The sequence below is a fragment of the Notolepis coatsorum genome (genome assembly GCF_963971535.1).
Source record: "Notolepis coatsorum genome assembly, chromosome: 17".
Taxonomy (NCBI): domain Eukaryota; kingdom Metazoa; phylum Chordata; class Actinopteri; order Aulopiformes; family Paralepididae; genus Notolepis; species Notolepis coatsorum.
In genome coordinates, this window is record NC_140181.1 from 109823485 (window position 1) to 109839703 (window position 16219).

Below are 16219 nucleotides of genomic sequence, written 5' to 3' on the forward strand. Positions count from 1 at the left end.
ATGTTGCGCAAAATGGGGCGTGACCGAATTTGGTCCCAGACAATAAGAGTGACTGAGATTGGTCTACGTTCCGTAGGGAAATACATTTTTAGAACGCATCTTAACCCTTTCACTACCAAATGGTTGACCCTTTCACTGCGACAATACAGAAGGTTAACCCTTTCACAGCCACACGACAAAGGGTTAACCCTTTCACAACCACACTACAGAAGGTTAACCCTTTCACTACCACACTACAGACGGTTATGAATGATGTGTGAGTGAGTGAGTGAGTGAGTGAGTGAGTGTGTGTGTGTGTGTGTGAGTGTGAGTGTGAGTGTGTGTGTGTGTGTGTGTGTGTGTGTGTGTGTGTGTGTGTGTGTGTGTGTGTGTGTGTGTGTGTGTGTGTGTGTGTGTGTGTGTGTGTGTGTGTGTGTGTGTGTGTGTGTGTGTGTGTGTGTGTGTGTGTGTGTTAGTCACATTTATTTAACCTTTATTTATCCAGGCAAGCTATTAAGAACAAATTCTTATATACAAAAGCAGCCTGTCCAAAAAGCAAAGGCCTTTTGTGGGAAGGGGGGTGGGAGGCTGTAACAAAAACAAGGTTATGTACATGCATACAAGTAAATAAAATACAAAATGACAGTAGCAATAGTATACAAGGACAACAATAAATAAGGGAGAGAGAAGGAAAGGGAGTTGAGGAGTAGACGCTGGAAAGTCAATGGAAAGTTTATTCTGGAGTGGAGTATATGATAATGTGGGTTCTATTCTCTTAACTAAACATTAAATACAACTTAATTTCTCACTCAAAAAATATTCCTAAATGAGAAAATATTTTCACCGGCACAGTGTCTAACTTCGGTCTAAAGGTTCAGCACCATGGACATGTCTGCTCAAAATAATGTATTCTGGGATGACATGACGAATGCAATGATGAAAGATGGTGACAAAAACGAAGGATGCAATGAGTCATGAAAATACAAATTAAGCAAGCTCTCTGGATGGCGCAGTGGACATTGCGCTCGTCACCAACGCACGAGACACCGGTACCGAATCCGGCTGTCGCCGTTGCCTCCGGCTTGGGCCGGCCGTCATACTGACTCAATTGGCAGAGTTAGCGGGTGGGAAGTCGATGTGTGGTAATCTGGACATTGTAAACAGCGACTCCTACAGGTCGGTTGGGGGACGCCTGCACAGCAGAGACAGGAAAATATATGTAAAATGAAGATATGGTCCCAATTTCATGAAATAATAATCAACACAGACACCGCTGTGCTCACACACACACACACACACACACACACACACACACACACACACACACACACACACACACACACACACACACACACACACACACACACACACACACACACACACACACACACACACACACACACACACACACACACACACACACACACACACACACACACACACACACACACACACACACAAATTCAAGAAAGACAGAATCAGGACCAGGGATGCACAAGGGTTAATATATATTTTTTTAATTTATTTAATTTTATTTATATATTATGTTTCTTTTATTATTTTTTTTAAATAATTTTTTGTTCTCTAGGTTTATTTAATGCAATTTACAAAAGCAAGCGCTTTGCTTGCCGATGACTTACAGTACTGCCCTACGGCCTTAACCTGCAGTTGAACCAGTGAATGCATCGATGTGGACCCTTCTAAAAAGCTTGCATGAGACTCGTTAAGAAAACAAAAATGCATCAGACTGGATACAGTAAGTCTATGAACAGCTGCTTTGTAGAGTAGATGACATCCAGGAAAGCGGACTGACCTCAGCCGTGGTCACATGATATTTCACACTTAACAAATTAACTGCCATTTGATAAATAGTCAAATACATGCATTTTAATGTGTAATTTAAAAAAAAAAATTACAATACATGGTTTTGCTTATTTAGCGCCTGACAACTTGAAAATGTACATTTCCATGACACCCAACAGATATATTATGTTTATGATAATTATTATAATTAAATAGAATAATTTTCTATAGGAAAAGTATGTTTTTTTTTTTTTATTTGATCAGCTGTGCCTGTGAGTCCGGCAATGCATGGGGCTGCGGCACTGCAGATTTACCTTACTCGAGTCCGGCGGGGGGGGGAGAATGTTGGTGTGTTTGTTGGTGCGTTTCTTTCCATTGGTTTCATTTGGTTAACATTATTGGGCGAACAAGAAAACTGTAAAATTGTAACGACCCTGCAGCTGTTCCAATGTAAACGTGCCTCGGTGTGCCCCGGCCACGCGCGCCGTTCTCGCACGGACCTCGTATGTGCGACTGGTGTGTTTGCGCTGTGAGGCGTATCCTTCGTACGGCTGCACGTACCGCACCGTGACGGCCGTACCGTAAAATTCGCGGGACGAATACACGTACACGTTACACCCCTACACAAAGGCGGCATTCTCAGCTCAGCTGAAGACGAGAGTCGCAGAGTCTCTCTGCGTCTCAAAGGCGACGCCGTGCCACGCGTTCCTCCAGCCGTCGAAGACGAAGCGGTAGAGCTCGTCGGGCAGGACGCGTCTCAGGCCCTCCCTCCTCTCGCCGCCCTCGCCCCCGTCGTTGTGTCGGAGATAGACGTGGACCTTGCAGATGTCCTGCAGACTCCTGGGCTGCCGGCTCAGGTGAACCAGCCGCGCTCTCTGCTCGGAGAAGCGCGGCAGCGTCAGGGCGCGGGGCAGGAGGCCGTCTCGGTCGCGGATGACGAGCGGAGAGCTCAGGCCCAGGAGCTTGCCCAGCAGAGAGTCGTCGGTCCTCCTCCTCCTCCCGACGTTGGTCTCGTTATCCAGGAAGAGGAAGAGGCAGCTCTCCCCCGCCGCGGTCAGCTGGTTGACGCTGGCCCCGTGCCTCAGCAGCAGCTCCGCCACCGCCCCCTCGCCGCGCCCGCAGGCCTCGTGTAACGCCGTCCTGCCCGCCTTGTTGGTCACGTCGGACCGTGCGCCCCCCCGCTCCAGGAGCTCCGCCACGCAGCCGGTGTCGTCGCCGCCCGCCCCCGGGGTCCGGTCGCTCCGTAGGCCGGCCGCCAGAGCGGCCAGGTGCAGAGGGGTGTTTCCAGAGTGACTCACCGCCTGTTGAAACATTCAGAAGAAACTGTTACTAGTGCGCGCATTAGGGGCTGAGCCCAAACGTTCGAACCTTCGTTCGTTACGTTGGCATTCGAATTCTTAAATCAACATTCGAACTTTTAATTTTTAATTTTAAAAAACAATTCTTTAATTTTTTTTCCTCCATTCTGTTTAAACCAATGGGGTTTTTCTTTACAGTTGCAGATACAGATTAGGCTACACTAATATTATAGTATTAAAAGAAACTGATGAGTTAAGAAAGTTGATTTAATTGATTTAGTCGGGCTGGGTCTGGGGGCTGGAAAGTTGATTTAATAAAAGAAAAAAATACTAATTAATCAGATTAATCACTTTATTCAAATTGAGGATTTAGTTTGAGGATATATAAAAAAAAAAAACGTTTTTTTCTTCTTTTTTTTACATTTTTCTTTTTTTTTTATTAAAAACAAAGGTTCGAACGTCTGTTCGAAAACACCCTGACGAAGTTCGAATCCCAAAAACAGGCTTCGGGGAAACAGCCTTAGCCCGCATTGACTTCATCTAATACATTCATAGTGTAGACGGGGCTGGCTCAGGGGGTAGAGCGGTCGTCTGGTAATCGGAAGGTTCCCGGTTCGGTTCCGGCTCTTCCCGGCAGTGTGTCGGAAGTGTTCTTGAGCAAGACACTTAACCCCTAACTGCTCCTGAGCAGGTTGGCTGCTTGCATGGTTGCCACAGCCGTAGGTGAGTGAGTGAATGTCTTAATAAGCGCTGTAATATAAATGCTGTCCTTTTAGTCCATTCACTGTAGAATTTCAACCAAACATGAAGGGGATGTCTTGATATTTTCAACTTAAATCTGTTCTTTTACTTAACCCAGACACCTATCATATAGTGAGTAAAGGTTTTTGTATTCACCAAAAACGTCTTATTAGCATAGTTGGCATTTCTCACGCAAACCACTAGATGCCACTAGCTGCCAACCAGGTTGCAGTTTGCGGTACCCATTTGTTTCAATGAGCCATTTGGGGTGGGAGGGTGGGTGGGTGGGCGAGGTTAACTAAATGTGGAATCTTCAAACCCGCTATTTGACAGAATCCTGGTTTAAGAAGATGAACAGCCTGAACTCCAAAACGTCAAAGGATTCCTTGAAGCAAGATAACACTGGGGAACTGAGGGAGGCAGACAATAGTGTGTATAACAACAAATGAAGGAGGCGGATACTAACCATGTTGACGTTGGCTCCGAGTCTAATCAGGCTAGCTGTGATGTCTCTGTGGAGGATGCCGGAGGCCATGTGCAGGGCTGTCATCCCAGAGCTGTCCACGGCGTTCAGCTCCGCTCCCTGGCTGGCCAGGATGTGGACGGCAGGCAGGGCCAAGTAGCGGACGGCCAGGTGGAGAGCCGTCTGGTGGCCCCCACCTTCCACCTGGAGATTCAGCATGAAATCATCTGTTATCTGTTAGGGGTGGGAATCACCAGAGGCCTCACGATACGATACTATCGCGATACTTGAGTCACGATACGATAGTATTGCGATACTAAATATATATTGCGATATGCTGAGTATTGCGATATTAATATTGCGATATTAATATTGCGATATATTGCCTTTTTTCAACTGCAAAGTAAAACTTTGTCAACATGTTTTATCTAATAGAATAAAGTTCAATCTGTTCATCTCACTTCAATCATTTTTATTGCAGAACATGGTATTTTCTCAAGCAGACAGATGTAAACACTGTAATAATCTGTGTTGCATGTACCTGACAAACTGTTTGTATTACAGTCATATTCCACCTGAACTGAATGCACATGTGTGCGTGTGTGTGGACTACTGTACTATTACAGATATTGAAATGAACAATGCAACTTCCTTATACACAAACAAATATATATATATTTTTTTTTATGAATAATTGAATATCGATACTTGGCGTCCCGGTATCGATACAGTATCGCCACGCAAAGTATTGCGATACTACTACGTATCGATTTCCCCCCCACCCCTAACATCTGTAGAGCTTCTTAGTGGCCCACAGTCGGACTGCAGTTGTACTGGGTAGCTCACAGGTGCGTGTGTGTGTGTGTGTGCTCATTTCTGTTGGTTTTGGCCCCACCTACTGGTGATATATGATCATTGCTGTTGCATATTTGGACTGTATTTGTATTGGACTTGCTTTTCATCTTGAAAAGTCATGCTAACTACTACTGAGTTATTCTTCTATTCATTCCAAACGTGCTTCTGGTGACGTAAAATGTATCACTCCCTTCTCTCACTCTCTTCTCTCTCTCACTCTTCTCTTCTCTCTCTCACTCTTCCTCTTCTCTCTCTCACTCTCTTCCTCTTCTCTCTCTCTCACTCTCTTCTCTCTCTCACTCTCTTCTCTCCTCTCTCTTCTCTCTCTCACTCTCTTCTCTCTCTCACTCTTCTCTCTCTCTCTTCCTCTTCTCTCTCTCTCACTCTCTTCTCTCCTCTCTCTCTCACTCTCTTCTCTCCTCTCTCTCTCACTCTCCTCTCTCTCTTTCTCTTACTCTCACTCTCTCTTATCTCTCTCACTCTCTTCTCTCTCTCACTCTTCTCTCTCTCTCTCTCTCTTCCTCTTCTCTCTCTTCTCTTCTCTCTCACTCACATCTAGGGTCTGGTCTATGGTGCAGCCTGTGTGAGAGAGCGAGAGGGGAAGTGTGTGTGTGTGTGTGTGTGTGTGTGTGTGTGTGTGTGTGTGTGTGTGTGTGTGTGTGTGTGTGTGTGTGTGTGTGTGTGTGTGTGTGTGTGTGTGTGTGTGTGTGTGTGTGTGTGTGTGTGTGTGTGTGTGTGTGTGTGTGTGTGTGTGTGTGTGTGTGTGTGTGTGTGTGTGTGTGTGTGTGTGTGTGTGTGTGTGTGTGTGTGTGTGTGTGTGTGTGTGTGTGTGTGTGTGTGTGTGTGTGTGTGTGTGTGTGTGTGTGTGTGTGTGTGTGTGTGTGTGTGTGTGTGTGTGTGTGTGTGAAAGGGTAGAGGGAGAAGTATGTTGGTAATTTCCCTGTCATTGTCATTTGCCTGTAATTGCGGAACTGTACTGTTTGTCACAGCAGTGCCTGGTCAACTCATTTAGCCGCTCTGTAAGGAACAGGGTTGCGATCGGTTCATTTTCAATTCAATCGATTCAAAATGTCGCTGCTTTTCATGCCGACGACAGACCAGTTAAATTCATTGAATTGAAAGTGAATTGATCCCAACTTTCTTTTACGTCATCATGAAGACCAGTCGGATGGACACACTAACAAAAAAATAAAGTAGTAAAAGTTAAAACCAATTAAAACCCGTTTCTGGTTTACTGACACGCCCCAAAAAATAGCAGCAAGATTCCACTAAATGGTGCAAAAACTGAGCCCTGCTCAGGACCAGTCCATTGGTTTAGACGAGAATCAAACTGAACCCTTGTCTAACCAATCAAATTGCCACAGAACACATTAATTATTAAAGCAACATCTCGGGGGAGTGGCTGCAGGAAGGGAGGGTTACACATACTGTACATACTGTACTGTATCCTCACTCCTGGTGAGCTACCCAGCAGTTCAACCACAGTCCTCTCGCGTTGGCTATTAACTCTTTTTCTCTGCCACGCTGGGAGATATGGCTATGTGCCGCCACGCATTAAACCAATGGAGTCTGTCACCTTGTTTGCAGGGCTATAACTATATTCTATATTATAGCTATGGATGCAATACTATGGCCCATTTGACATCGAGTATCTATCGTTCAAGATGTGAAAAAGAAATAAATGTTCCATCCATACATTCCCGTTTTATGCCGTGGTGAATATAAGTATGGTTTAGGGTAATTCCTGGGAGGCTAGTAATAGCCCGCGACGTATATCATACTTAATCCATTGGCATTTCGTCCCTATACACGCTACAATTTAATATTTCTGATTAATTGATTGTCAATAACGTCATTCGTTAGTACAACAACATACGCTGATCAGGGCGATGGCTATGAAAACAAGGCACAATCAAACTGAAATTGACGATAAATTGCTCTTACCTGTGGCCGGTGGGATTCCAAAAAGAATATTCCAATTATTTGATTGCCATCTGGTAGATCGTATGTCCATTTGGCCCATGACATAACCCACCACAGCATAATGAATCGGGGGTCCCGAAAACGATTCAATGCTATCGGGTGAAGCCCTAGGTTCACGTTACTAGAAAAGTCCGCCCGGACCAATATAATCGACGCACAGCCCAATACAGTTTCAAAGGAAGTGCAATACCGGCCGCATAACACCAGGCGGCGGTATTGGACTTTTTGCGATCTCGGACTCATTCCCTATGGTAACACCAGGCTCCCTGGATGGATAATGAATGGAAATAGCGAATAAAAGAAATAACGATCAAATAACGTATATATATACGTGGTTGGCGTTCAACGATTGGCGGCCAATACCGTATATAATCGTTGTTGGCAGGGAAAGAGTTAAGCAACTTCACTGAAGCCCATTCACAAGAAGCTACCGTCAACCTATACACTACTTAAACATCTAGCCCAGGGACTACAACTGAAAACTAGCAACCCTTGGTATATTTACAGTTTTTAATTTATATTAATTTATAAATGTATAACTGTTGATTGATATGCACTGTCCCTGATCAAATAAACTGAGTAAATTAAACTGAGAGGTGACACCGGTATGCAATGCACACTAGGGGTGTAACGATGCGACCTCACAACGATTCCATTTCGATGACGATTATTCAGGCAACGATTCAATGCATCATGAAATCTCTTCATTTGACCACGATTCGATTCGATCAGTTAATTCCCCCAAAAATGTTGAATACACAAATGTGGCTGGGGGAACTGATTCACTCAGCATGAATGGACTATAGGTCAATAAAAACAATACACACACACAAAAAAACATAAAAAAAAAAGTTCACAGATTAATTTAGATTATAAATCGATTCTAACATATTCAAATCGATGCATCGATTCTAACGCATAAGAATCGATGCATCGTTACGTTACACCCCTAATGCACACATTGAAGAGTCGTACAAAAGCGATTGCTTACCTCGGCGTTGACGTCGACGCCGTGGTCACAGAGTGTCTGCAGGCAGGCCTCGGCCCGCTGCTCCGCGCTCCACACGGCAGCCTGGAACTTGGAGCGTGACTCGGGCCTCCTAGTCGGGACACACGGCCAGTGAGCGATCACCTGGTGCAGGGTGTTGTAACCACGCTGGTCCCTGTCAAAGAGGGCAAAAGTGAACAACTCATCGGCTTTGTCATGGGACCGGCGTTCTACAGGACCGGCGTACCGGCTTGGTGGTCCAGAGAGACCTCTGGTCCCAGTGCTTGATTGATTGATTGAAAAGTTTATTAACAGATTGCAGAATGGGTACAATACAGTACAGCTCAATACATACAATTGTTAAGGGGATGCAGACCAGAGGGTAGGGGGGGGGGGGGTGGGGGACACTGTACATTGGAATACTGACAAAGCCATACTTGGTCATTTACTGTACAACTGGGTTAGGACATTTGTAGGGGCCAGTTTCGAATGGACCCATGATTGCCCTATTTCAGTTGATGGAAACGTCTGGACCTGATAATGTATAGACCGTGGTAAAGGTGAAGGGGATTAGGGTGTGTGTGTTTGGGTTTCCCATTAATGACCCGCCACAGTCTAATTAGTCCCGCCACAGTTGTATAATAAACCAAAAAAAAAAAAAGATTAAAAAAATAAATTAAAAAAAAAATTACAATTTTTTTGAAATATAGAGTTTGCCAATAGGGATGTATCAGTAGTATTGGCAGTGGTAGTAGTCGTAATAGTAATCCACTATATATATTTTTTTTTCTAAAAAATAAACCAGTTCAACACAGGTAACCACTTTTGCTTCATTTCTTTGATGGCTCAAATGTCTGCTCTAGTCCAGTGGTTCCCAAACCTCTCCTCGAGGCACCCCAGCCGTTCCATGTATTTGTTAAATTCCACCACCAGCACACCTGATTCAACTAATAAAGGGCTAGTTAAGTTGAATCAGGTGTGGTGCTGGTGGTGGAATTTAACAAATACATTGAACGGCTGGGGTGCTTCGAGGAGAGGATTGGGAAGCACTAGTCTAGTTGATTTTGTGTTTTGAGCACAAAGTTCATCATAGATCTAGCCTCTTTTTTTTGCTCTCAAAGTGCACCAGATTGATGCATTTAACTTTAAAATGTAAACAAATTAATTAATTCCGGGCCCCCATAGTCTCTGAAAATCCTGTGGGAAACATAGACCGTGGTAAAGGTTCAAGTTCAAGTTTCTTTATTAGTTGTCATACAGAATACTTTTATACAAAATGCTTCTTTCTGTTACACTCCAGAGACTGTGCTAGACAAAAATAGATAAGTATAAAATAGAAGTCAAGTACATAGACAAAAGTGTTCAGTATATACATATATACAATGCTCAATGTAGAGTAGAAGTAACTGAGTTACCATACAATATACTATACAATATACTAATATACAATATACTATACAGTGCAAAGCAGAAATGGGATGAGGTACAATTTACAGTAAGGTGTAATGAGGTATGGGTTGTAGTGCAAATTCTTCACCAATAAATATAAAGTGTGTTTAGGTGTTCTAAAGTGGGTGCTGCAGTGAGTTGTTTGTTTAAAGTGAGTGTGTGCGTGTGGATGTGTGTGCTGTGAGTGCATTTGATGGTTGTTTCATAGTGTTATAATTCGTTGAGCATCCTGATGGCCTGGAGATAGGTGAGGGTTTAGTGTGTGTAATAACGTATAGACCGTGATAAAGGTGAGGGTTTAGCGTGTGTAATGTAAACACATTTTTACGAGTTGAGCTAAACCATTTATCTGAAGCCAAAAGAGTGTCTGGTATGAGTGTATTATCAGTGACTTTGTGAGAGTTGCCTTCACTGCAAAACCTCCAGTCACTAGTAGCAGTTATACTATATATAGATATTGTTATACAAGGTACCAATTTACTTTTTACTCTAGACTTGGATTAGGCTATTCCACTGGCAGTATAGGGAGGTGTAGTAGTCTGACGTCACTGGTTGTTCCACCCGTATAGGGATTCATCATTGGAAAAATGGATTATCGGCTATTGTAACAATTCTGCCGCATGGAAATTGAAGAAAAAAAAGTTAAATTGAAATTTTTTGCACACAATGAGTTCCCATCTATCACTAACATTATTGTTTAAGCATTTTAATGATTAATTAATTTAATTGCGAATATTTTCATGTTGAGCTATGATATGATATGATATTAGCATTTATAATGCGCCCCCCAGCCAATTTTTACATCGGTCCGGGGCGCAGCCGGGGGGAAAAGAATATGAATAAATGGACAGGACAAAGGAACAGGGAACCAGGCAGACGGACAGACAGAGAACATAAGAACACCTCAGACACACAACACAACAGCAAAGTAACTCAGTGATCATCCAGAGCGAAAAGGTGGGTTTTAAGCAAGGCCTTGAATGTCTGTACGGTGTTGGCAGACTTGATCTTGAGGGGGAGCTATAGATTGTGGATGAATAAGCACAGAAAGGTACACCATGCAAATGTTAATGCTTTATTTGTTTTAAACGACACGATTTAGAAATGGGCAATGGGGAAATGCATTGCGTTGGACAGAGGGTGGAACAGGAAAAACAGCAATGACGTAACCACTACACCTCCCTATAGACCAGGAAGTAACCACTACACCTCCCTATACCATGCACATTCAACCATATTACATCGTAGGGCTGGGCCATATGGAAAAAAATCATATCGCGATAACGATATGATAATGTTATCATATTTCTCTATCGATAATTATCGAATTGTTATAAGTATATAAATTTTTTTTTAGTGTTACATCCCCTCACACTCCAGTTCTCAGGCTGCAGCTGGTTTAAAAGCGAAAGTAAACCGGCTTCTCTGCTGGCTGTGGCTCCAGGGGAGTTGAACAGTTCTGGCTCTGCTAGTTTATTTTCGATCTTTTGGCGCTTTTTTGGTGGACAAACCACCGCACATGTGCACCGTGACTCGTGACTGAAGACTAGCTCTGCTAGCACACATAGCCTACTGTGTACAGACGGTTTCAAACTGTATTTTAAATTAGAAAGCAAACCAAATAAATGGACAAGAGAAAAATAAATCTCAATTTGGTCAGTATTGTCATTTGGACAAGCAAAGCCATTACTTTAAGTTGCAGGCAAGAAAGACAAGTCTGTCCACTGTCTCTGGTTTTAAAACTGCCCTGTTGCAGGTCAAAAAAATAAATAAATAAAAAATTCGATTTTTATTTTATTTCGATATTCGATATCCATTATTAAAATATATCACGATATTTATCGTTATATCGCCCAGCCCTATTACATCGTCGTGTAGGCAGTGGTGTTTGTTGATCACATGTGAAGCATGTCGGTTAGATGTGTGTGTGCGTGTGTGTGTGTGCGTGTGTGTGTGGGGTTTGCCAAACCTTAGTTCTGGGTCCTCCCCTGCTGCCAGAAGAGTCTCCAAGCGACTTACTTTCCCGTAAGAAGCAGCCAAATGTAGGGGAAGAATAGCAAGGCCTATAAGACAAGACCGACTGGAACGTTGGTCAAAGCATGTGTCAATTTGGAAGGGACGGTAAAACAGAAATGTTAGTTCACTTTACAGCATCAATGTGTAAGTTATTTCAGTAGCTCTGTGGCTGCTACCCTCCCCCCCTGGGTTGGAACGAACACACGGCACACTCCGCCAGACAAACTGGCCTTTATTAAACACTTTTCCTCACACACATACTCAGGGTGAATCTCCCCTGTCTCTCTCCTCTGCGTTGTTTTTTTTCGTAGCCGCAGTTTGCGGAGACGCTCTCTGATTGGCCACTGACGTTTCTGGTCATGTGTGACATGTGCGCCCAATCGCGTGACGAGCTGTGTCTTTGCCGCGTTATTTCTAAACCTAGCCGCATTTCTGGCAGACGCTCTCTGATTGGCCACTGACTGACGCTCTCTGATTGGCCACTGACATGTTTGCCCAATCGCGTGACGAGCTGTGTCTTTGCCCATTTCCGCGTCATAACAGCCTGCAAACTACCTGGCGTTCTATCGCCCTGCTCTAAGACAAACTCTAACCGTCCTTCTTAACCAACTTCGAAAGAGTGCCTAAGCTTAACCGGTGAAAGAAACAGGCGTCACACGATTGGGGCGCACATGTCACATGACCAGAAACGTCAGTGGCCAATCAGAGAGCGTCTCCGCAAACTGCGGCTACGGAAAAAAATAACGCCTCTCCTCTGCAGCCGACACCAGAACTCACATTTCCTTTGACTCAAGATTAGGGGTGTAACGACGCAACCTCACAACGATTAATTTAGATTACGATTATTCAGGCGCCGATTCAATGCACCATGAAATCTCTTCATTTGACCACAATTCGATTCGATTAATTTTCGATCAGTTAATTCCCCAAAAAAAATTGAATACACAAATGTGTCTGGGGGAACTGATTCAGCATGAATGGACTATAGGTCAATAAAAACAATACACAAAAAAAAAAAAAAAAAATTAAGTTTATTTTTTCCAGATTAATTTAGATTATAGTCGATTCTAGCATATTCAAATCGATGCATCGATTCTAACACATTAGAGTCGATGCATTTCGATTAATCGATGCACCGTTACACCCCTACTTAAGATACATTTGTATTTATTTGCTACAGAGGAGCAGAAACATTGAAAACAACCATGAACAATCACTGGGCTGCTATTACATAATCCATCTCTGTTGTTTTAGATGTCTTTCTGCAAATGATTTTCTCTTTCTTGACACTTGATGAGAAATATTCACCTCACATAATAATAAAGAATTCCTAATTTTCCTAAAAGCCAGCTGTGTTGTCTGTTATCTTATGGATAACTTCTGTTCGGTTCTCCATCTCTTATCTTTACGATAGAGTTGCTGCCATGCTGTACTCAGATATCGTCAATACGTCCCAAATCTTCAGCCATAATCGCACGATAAAATGAATTATCACAAAAAACACACCACCATTATCACCCCGGCCCTCCCGTCTCTCGTCTCACCTTTTGCGTTCAGACTTCCAGAAGTCAAGCATAAGTGTTGAAAGCTGGTCATTCTGGTTTTGAATGCTAGTCTTTTCACGAGAACGGCAGTCACTAAATGTTGTCAGGAATCCTGTACTCGACTGAACGTGTTCTCGTGAGCGAGGTGTCACAATGTGAAAGTAAAAGGGCCAGATGAAACAGGTTTTGGTCGTCTTCAGAGTAGGGATGGGCACAAGGAATGTTTTCCCAGATCGAGTACTCGCATGAATTACTGAGTAGTGCTCGAGTAGTTTAGGGAAATACATATTTTTGAAATAATACTTTTTTTTTTTCATTCATTCCATAAGGACGTAGAATACACATTTACAGACTTTTTTTTAATATGGTCCATTTGGCATGTTCTTGGTATCTGATTCTAGGGACATCTATGTGGATCTCAGGGAATGTATTCCCAGTGTCAGAAATACTGTGTCTGTTACCAGGCTTGAGTAAATTGTAATGAACCAAATGAGAATATCAATAAAAAAAAATGTTATCTTTGACTGTGAATAATAACTATGCTAAAATTGACCAGACCTGAACAATCTAAGCAAATTTATAAATGGAAGATGATTAAATGGAAGGTTTTGTAGATACAGTACTGAATTCTGCCAATCCGGACACATGCAATTTGAAATATGATTATAGAATATCAGGCATAAAATGGTTATGCGATTAAAATGCGATTAATTAATTACAAATCCTGTAATTAATTAGATTTTTTTAATCGCCTGACAGCACTAATAATTACATTACCTCCACTCTGTCTGCAACAGGTCTCTCCGCTCATTGGAACGGCACGGTCGTATGATCAATAGTCTATAAACATGCAAACTATGCAAAGTGGGCGACATGTTGTCGGCACAATTTGTAAAAATGCACAAACACAAGCCGCTGTTTATATGTTTTAGAGATACCGCTTTTCAACGCAACAAAGGTACGCCGTCGCGCTCCACCGCTGACTGACCCGTGTCGTCTTCACGCAACATATCACGCGTCGTGGGAGTTCTGTTCCAGTGGCACAAACGAGCACTTTTGGTGATAGAAATTCGAGCACCCTCCTCGAGTTCAGTTGAAACGGCGAGTACTCAAGTAATCGATTACTTGAGTTACGCCCATCCCTACTTCAGAGAGGGAAATCCATCATCTCTAATAGGGCTGTACCGAATGTAATTCTTTAACATTTGAAGCTTCGATTGAAGTATTCGAACGAAGCTTCGAATGTCTATAAAAAAAAAACTTGTGTACAGATGTATTTCTGCAAATGTTTTCTCTTTCTTGACACTTGATGAGAAATATTCACTTCACATAATAATAAAGAATTCCTAATTTTCCTAAAAGCCAGCTATGTTGTCTGTTATCTTATGGATAACTTCCGTTCGGTTCTCCATCTCTTATCTTTACGATAGAGTTGCTGCCATGCTGTACTGAGATATCGTCAATATGTCCCAAATCTTCAGCCATAATCGCACGATAAAATGAATTATGACAAAAAACACACCACCATTATCACCCCGGCCCTCCCGTCTCTCGTCTCACCTTTTGCGTTCAGACTCCCAGAAGTCGAGCAGAAGTGTTGAAAGCTGGTCATTCTGGTTTTGAATGCTAGTCTTTACACAAGAATGGCAGTTACTAAATGTGCTCAGGAATCCTGTACTTGACTGCTGCTTCTGGTGTGTGTGTGTGTGTGTGTGTGTGTGTGTGTGTGTGTGTGTGTGTGTGTGTGTGTGTGTGTGTGTGTGTGTGTGTGTGTGTGTGTGTGTGTGTGTGTGTGTGTGTGTGTGTGTGTGTGTGTGTGTGTGTGTGTGTGTGTGTGTGTGTGTGTGTGTGTGTGTGTGTGTGTGTGTGTGTGTGTGTGTGTGTGTGTGTGTGTGTGTGTGTGTGTGTGTGTGTGTGTGTGTGTGTGTGTGTGTGTGTGTGTGTGTGTGACTGTGTGGAGGGGGGGGTTGGGTACATTTGTTTGGTGCCTTTTTCTGAACGTCTTCTCATGAGCGAGGTGTCACGATGTGATGTGAAACCACAACATCCGCTATCTTTCGGTCACAGCGACCGATCATTTCCTTTTTGTGTTTGGGGCCAATTGTGGGGACTGATGACACACTTCTGGATGGCGTAGACTAGAGGCTACATACATACATGCACATGATGATTGGCAGCTAAATGCCCCTAGAAGCATAACCAATGAGGTGCGGACGACCATAACGTAAGAGACCTTAGTGTGTGTGTGTGTGTGAGGGGGGGTGGGGTGGTGCGGTGCATTTGTTTGATGCCCTTTCTGAGTGTTTATTCTCATCAGTGGCGTTAGCGAGAAGAGGTGTCAAAAAAACCCAACATCCTCTCCTTTCTGTGGAGATAATAATTAGATTAATTAGTTAATATGAAGATTTTGTACCACAATATAAATGTGGTGTTTCCATTATTTGGTCAGTTACCAGTCAGCAATTGTATATTATGTCCATATTATTACATGGATTACATTTTTAATGTATCATTTTCTGTCATTTTCACAGCCTAGGAACATTTTCCTGCATGGGAATGACTGCCACGTCCGGATCGGAGACTTTGGGCTGGCCTGCAGGGATATAATAGTGGACAGTCAGGAACCATTACCCTCCACCTCCCACACTGCAGGTGAGAGTACGTATTTGAAATCACCTCATTCAGCTTGCTGTCAGTGGCCATTTCATGCTCGGTTACCGGGAAAGTCATGAAATTGTGCTGGGGGTGGGGGTGGTGTTAGGCGTTAGCCCAATTACAATGGGCTCCTGACCTCTTACCTTAAGATACCTGTATGTAATTGGCCTCATTGGGAACCATAAGAGTATGAGCTTCTTAACCATATCCAACTCATGCTAGTTCCATGTCGTTTTATACAAAGATGTGATTTCCACTTTTTTTTTTTTTTTTTGCATAAATTGGACACACCTGTAAAGCTGAGACTGCCAGTTAAATACCCTGGGTTATAAACTGAACCACAGAATCACCATAAAGACATACGGTAATTTAGGTCTATGAAATAAGCAGCATAGACGCCAGCAATGTGCATACACACGGTCCGGATATGAACTCCTTGTAGTCC

At 43.1% G+C, this 16219-nt stretch overlaps 2 protein-coding genes across 8 annotated transcripts in view; one reads left to right on the top strand and one right to left on the bottom strand.

The window, feature by feature from the left end:
* Positions 1–16219, top strand: part of eif2ak1 (eukaryotic translation initiation factor 2-alpha kinase 1) — a 59129-nt gene that overhangs the window by 20969 nt on the left and 21941 nt on the right. For 3 of the 5 annotated variants that reach the window (XM_084333018.1, XM_084333019.1, XM_084333021.1), the window contains exon 12: positions 15651–15777. In XM_084333018.1, coding sequence (XP_084189144.1) covers positions 15651–15777 — 127 coding nt within the window. The remainder of the gene's footprint in view (positions 1–15650; positions 15778–16219) is intronic. The other 2 variants (XM_084333020.1, XM_084333022.1) reach the window with 1 other exon arrangement.
* On the bottom strand, positions 1568–14792 carry LOC311243699 (ankyrin repeat domain-containing protein 61-like). 3 transcript variants are annotated; one of them, XM_084333024.1, is made up of 5 exons: positions 14680–14792; positions 11529–11622; positions 8114–8285; positions 4288–4488; positions 1568–3083 (listed from the first exon to the last, which is right to left on the bottom strand). In XM_084333024.1, the coding sequence occupies exons 1-5, from the start codon at positions 14729–14731 to the stop codon at positions 2427–2429; spliced, it is 1176 nt and encodes a 391-aa protein (XP_084189150.1). In that variant the 5' UTR covers positions 14732–14792; the 3' UTR covers positions 1568–2426. The 3 variants fall into 3 exon arrangements, with proteins under 3 accessions (XP_084189150.1, XP_084189149.1, XP_084189151.1); XM_084333023.1 differs by lacking the exon at positions 14680–14792 and adding an exon at positions 13120–13242; XM_084333025.1 differs by lacking the exon at positions 14680–14792 and adding an exon at positions 13120–13228 and having other exon boundaries at positions 11529–11639.

Coding starts and splice junctions, on each gene's coding strand:
- LOC311243699 (XM_084333024.1), bottom strand. CDS start 14,731: ATGACCAGCTTTCAACACTTCTGCTCGACTTCTGGGAGTCTGAACGCA. Junction 8,286..11,528: donor GGGGAGGACCCAGAACTAAG/GTTTGGCAAACC, acceptor CCTCTTTGACAG/GGACCAGCGTGGTTACAACA. Junction 4,489..8,113: donor GCGTCGACGTCAACGCCGAG/GTAAGCAATCGC, acceptor CTGAATCTCCAG/GTGGAAGGTGGGGGCCACCA.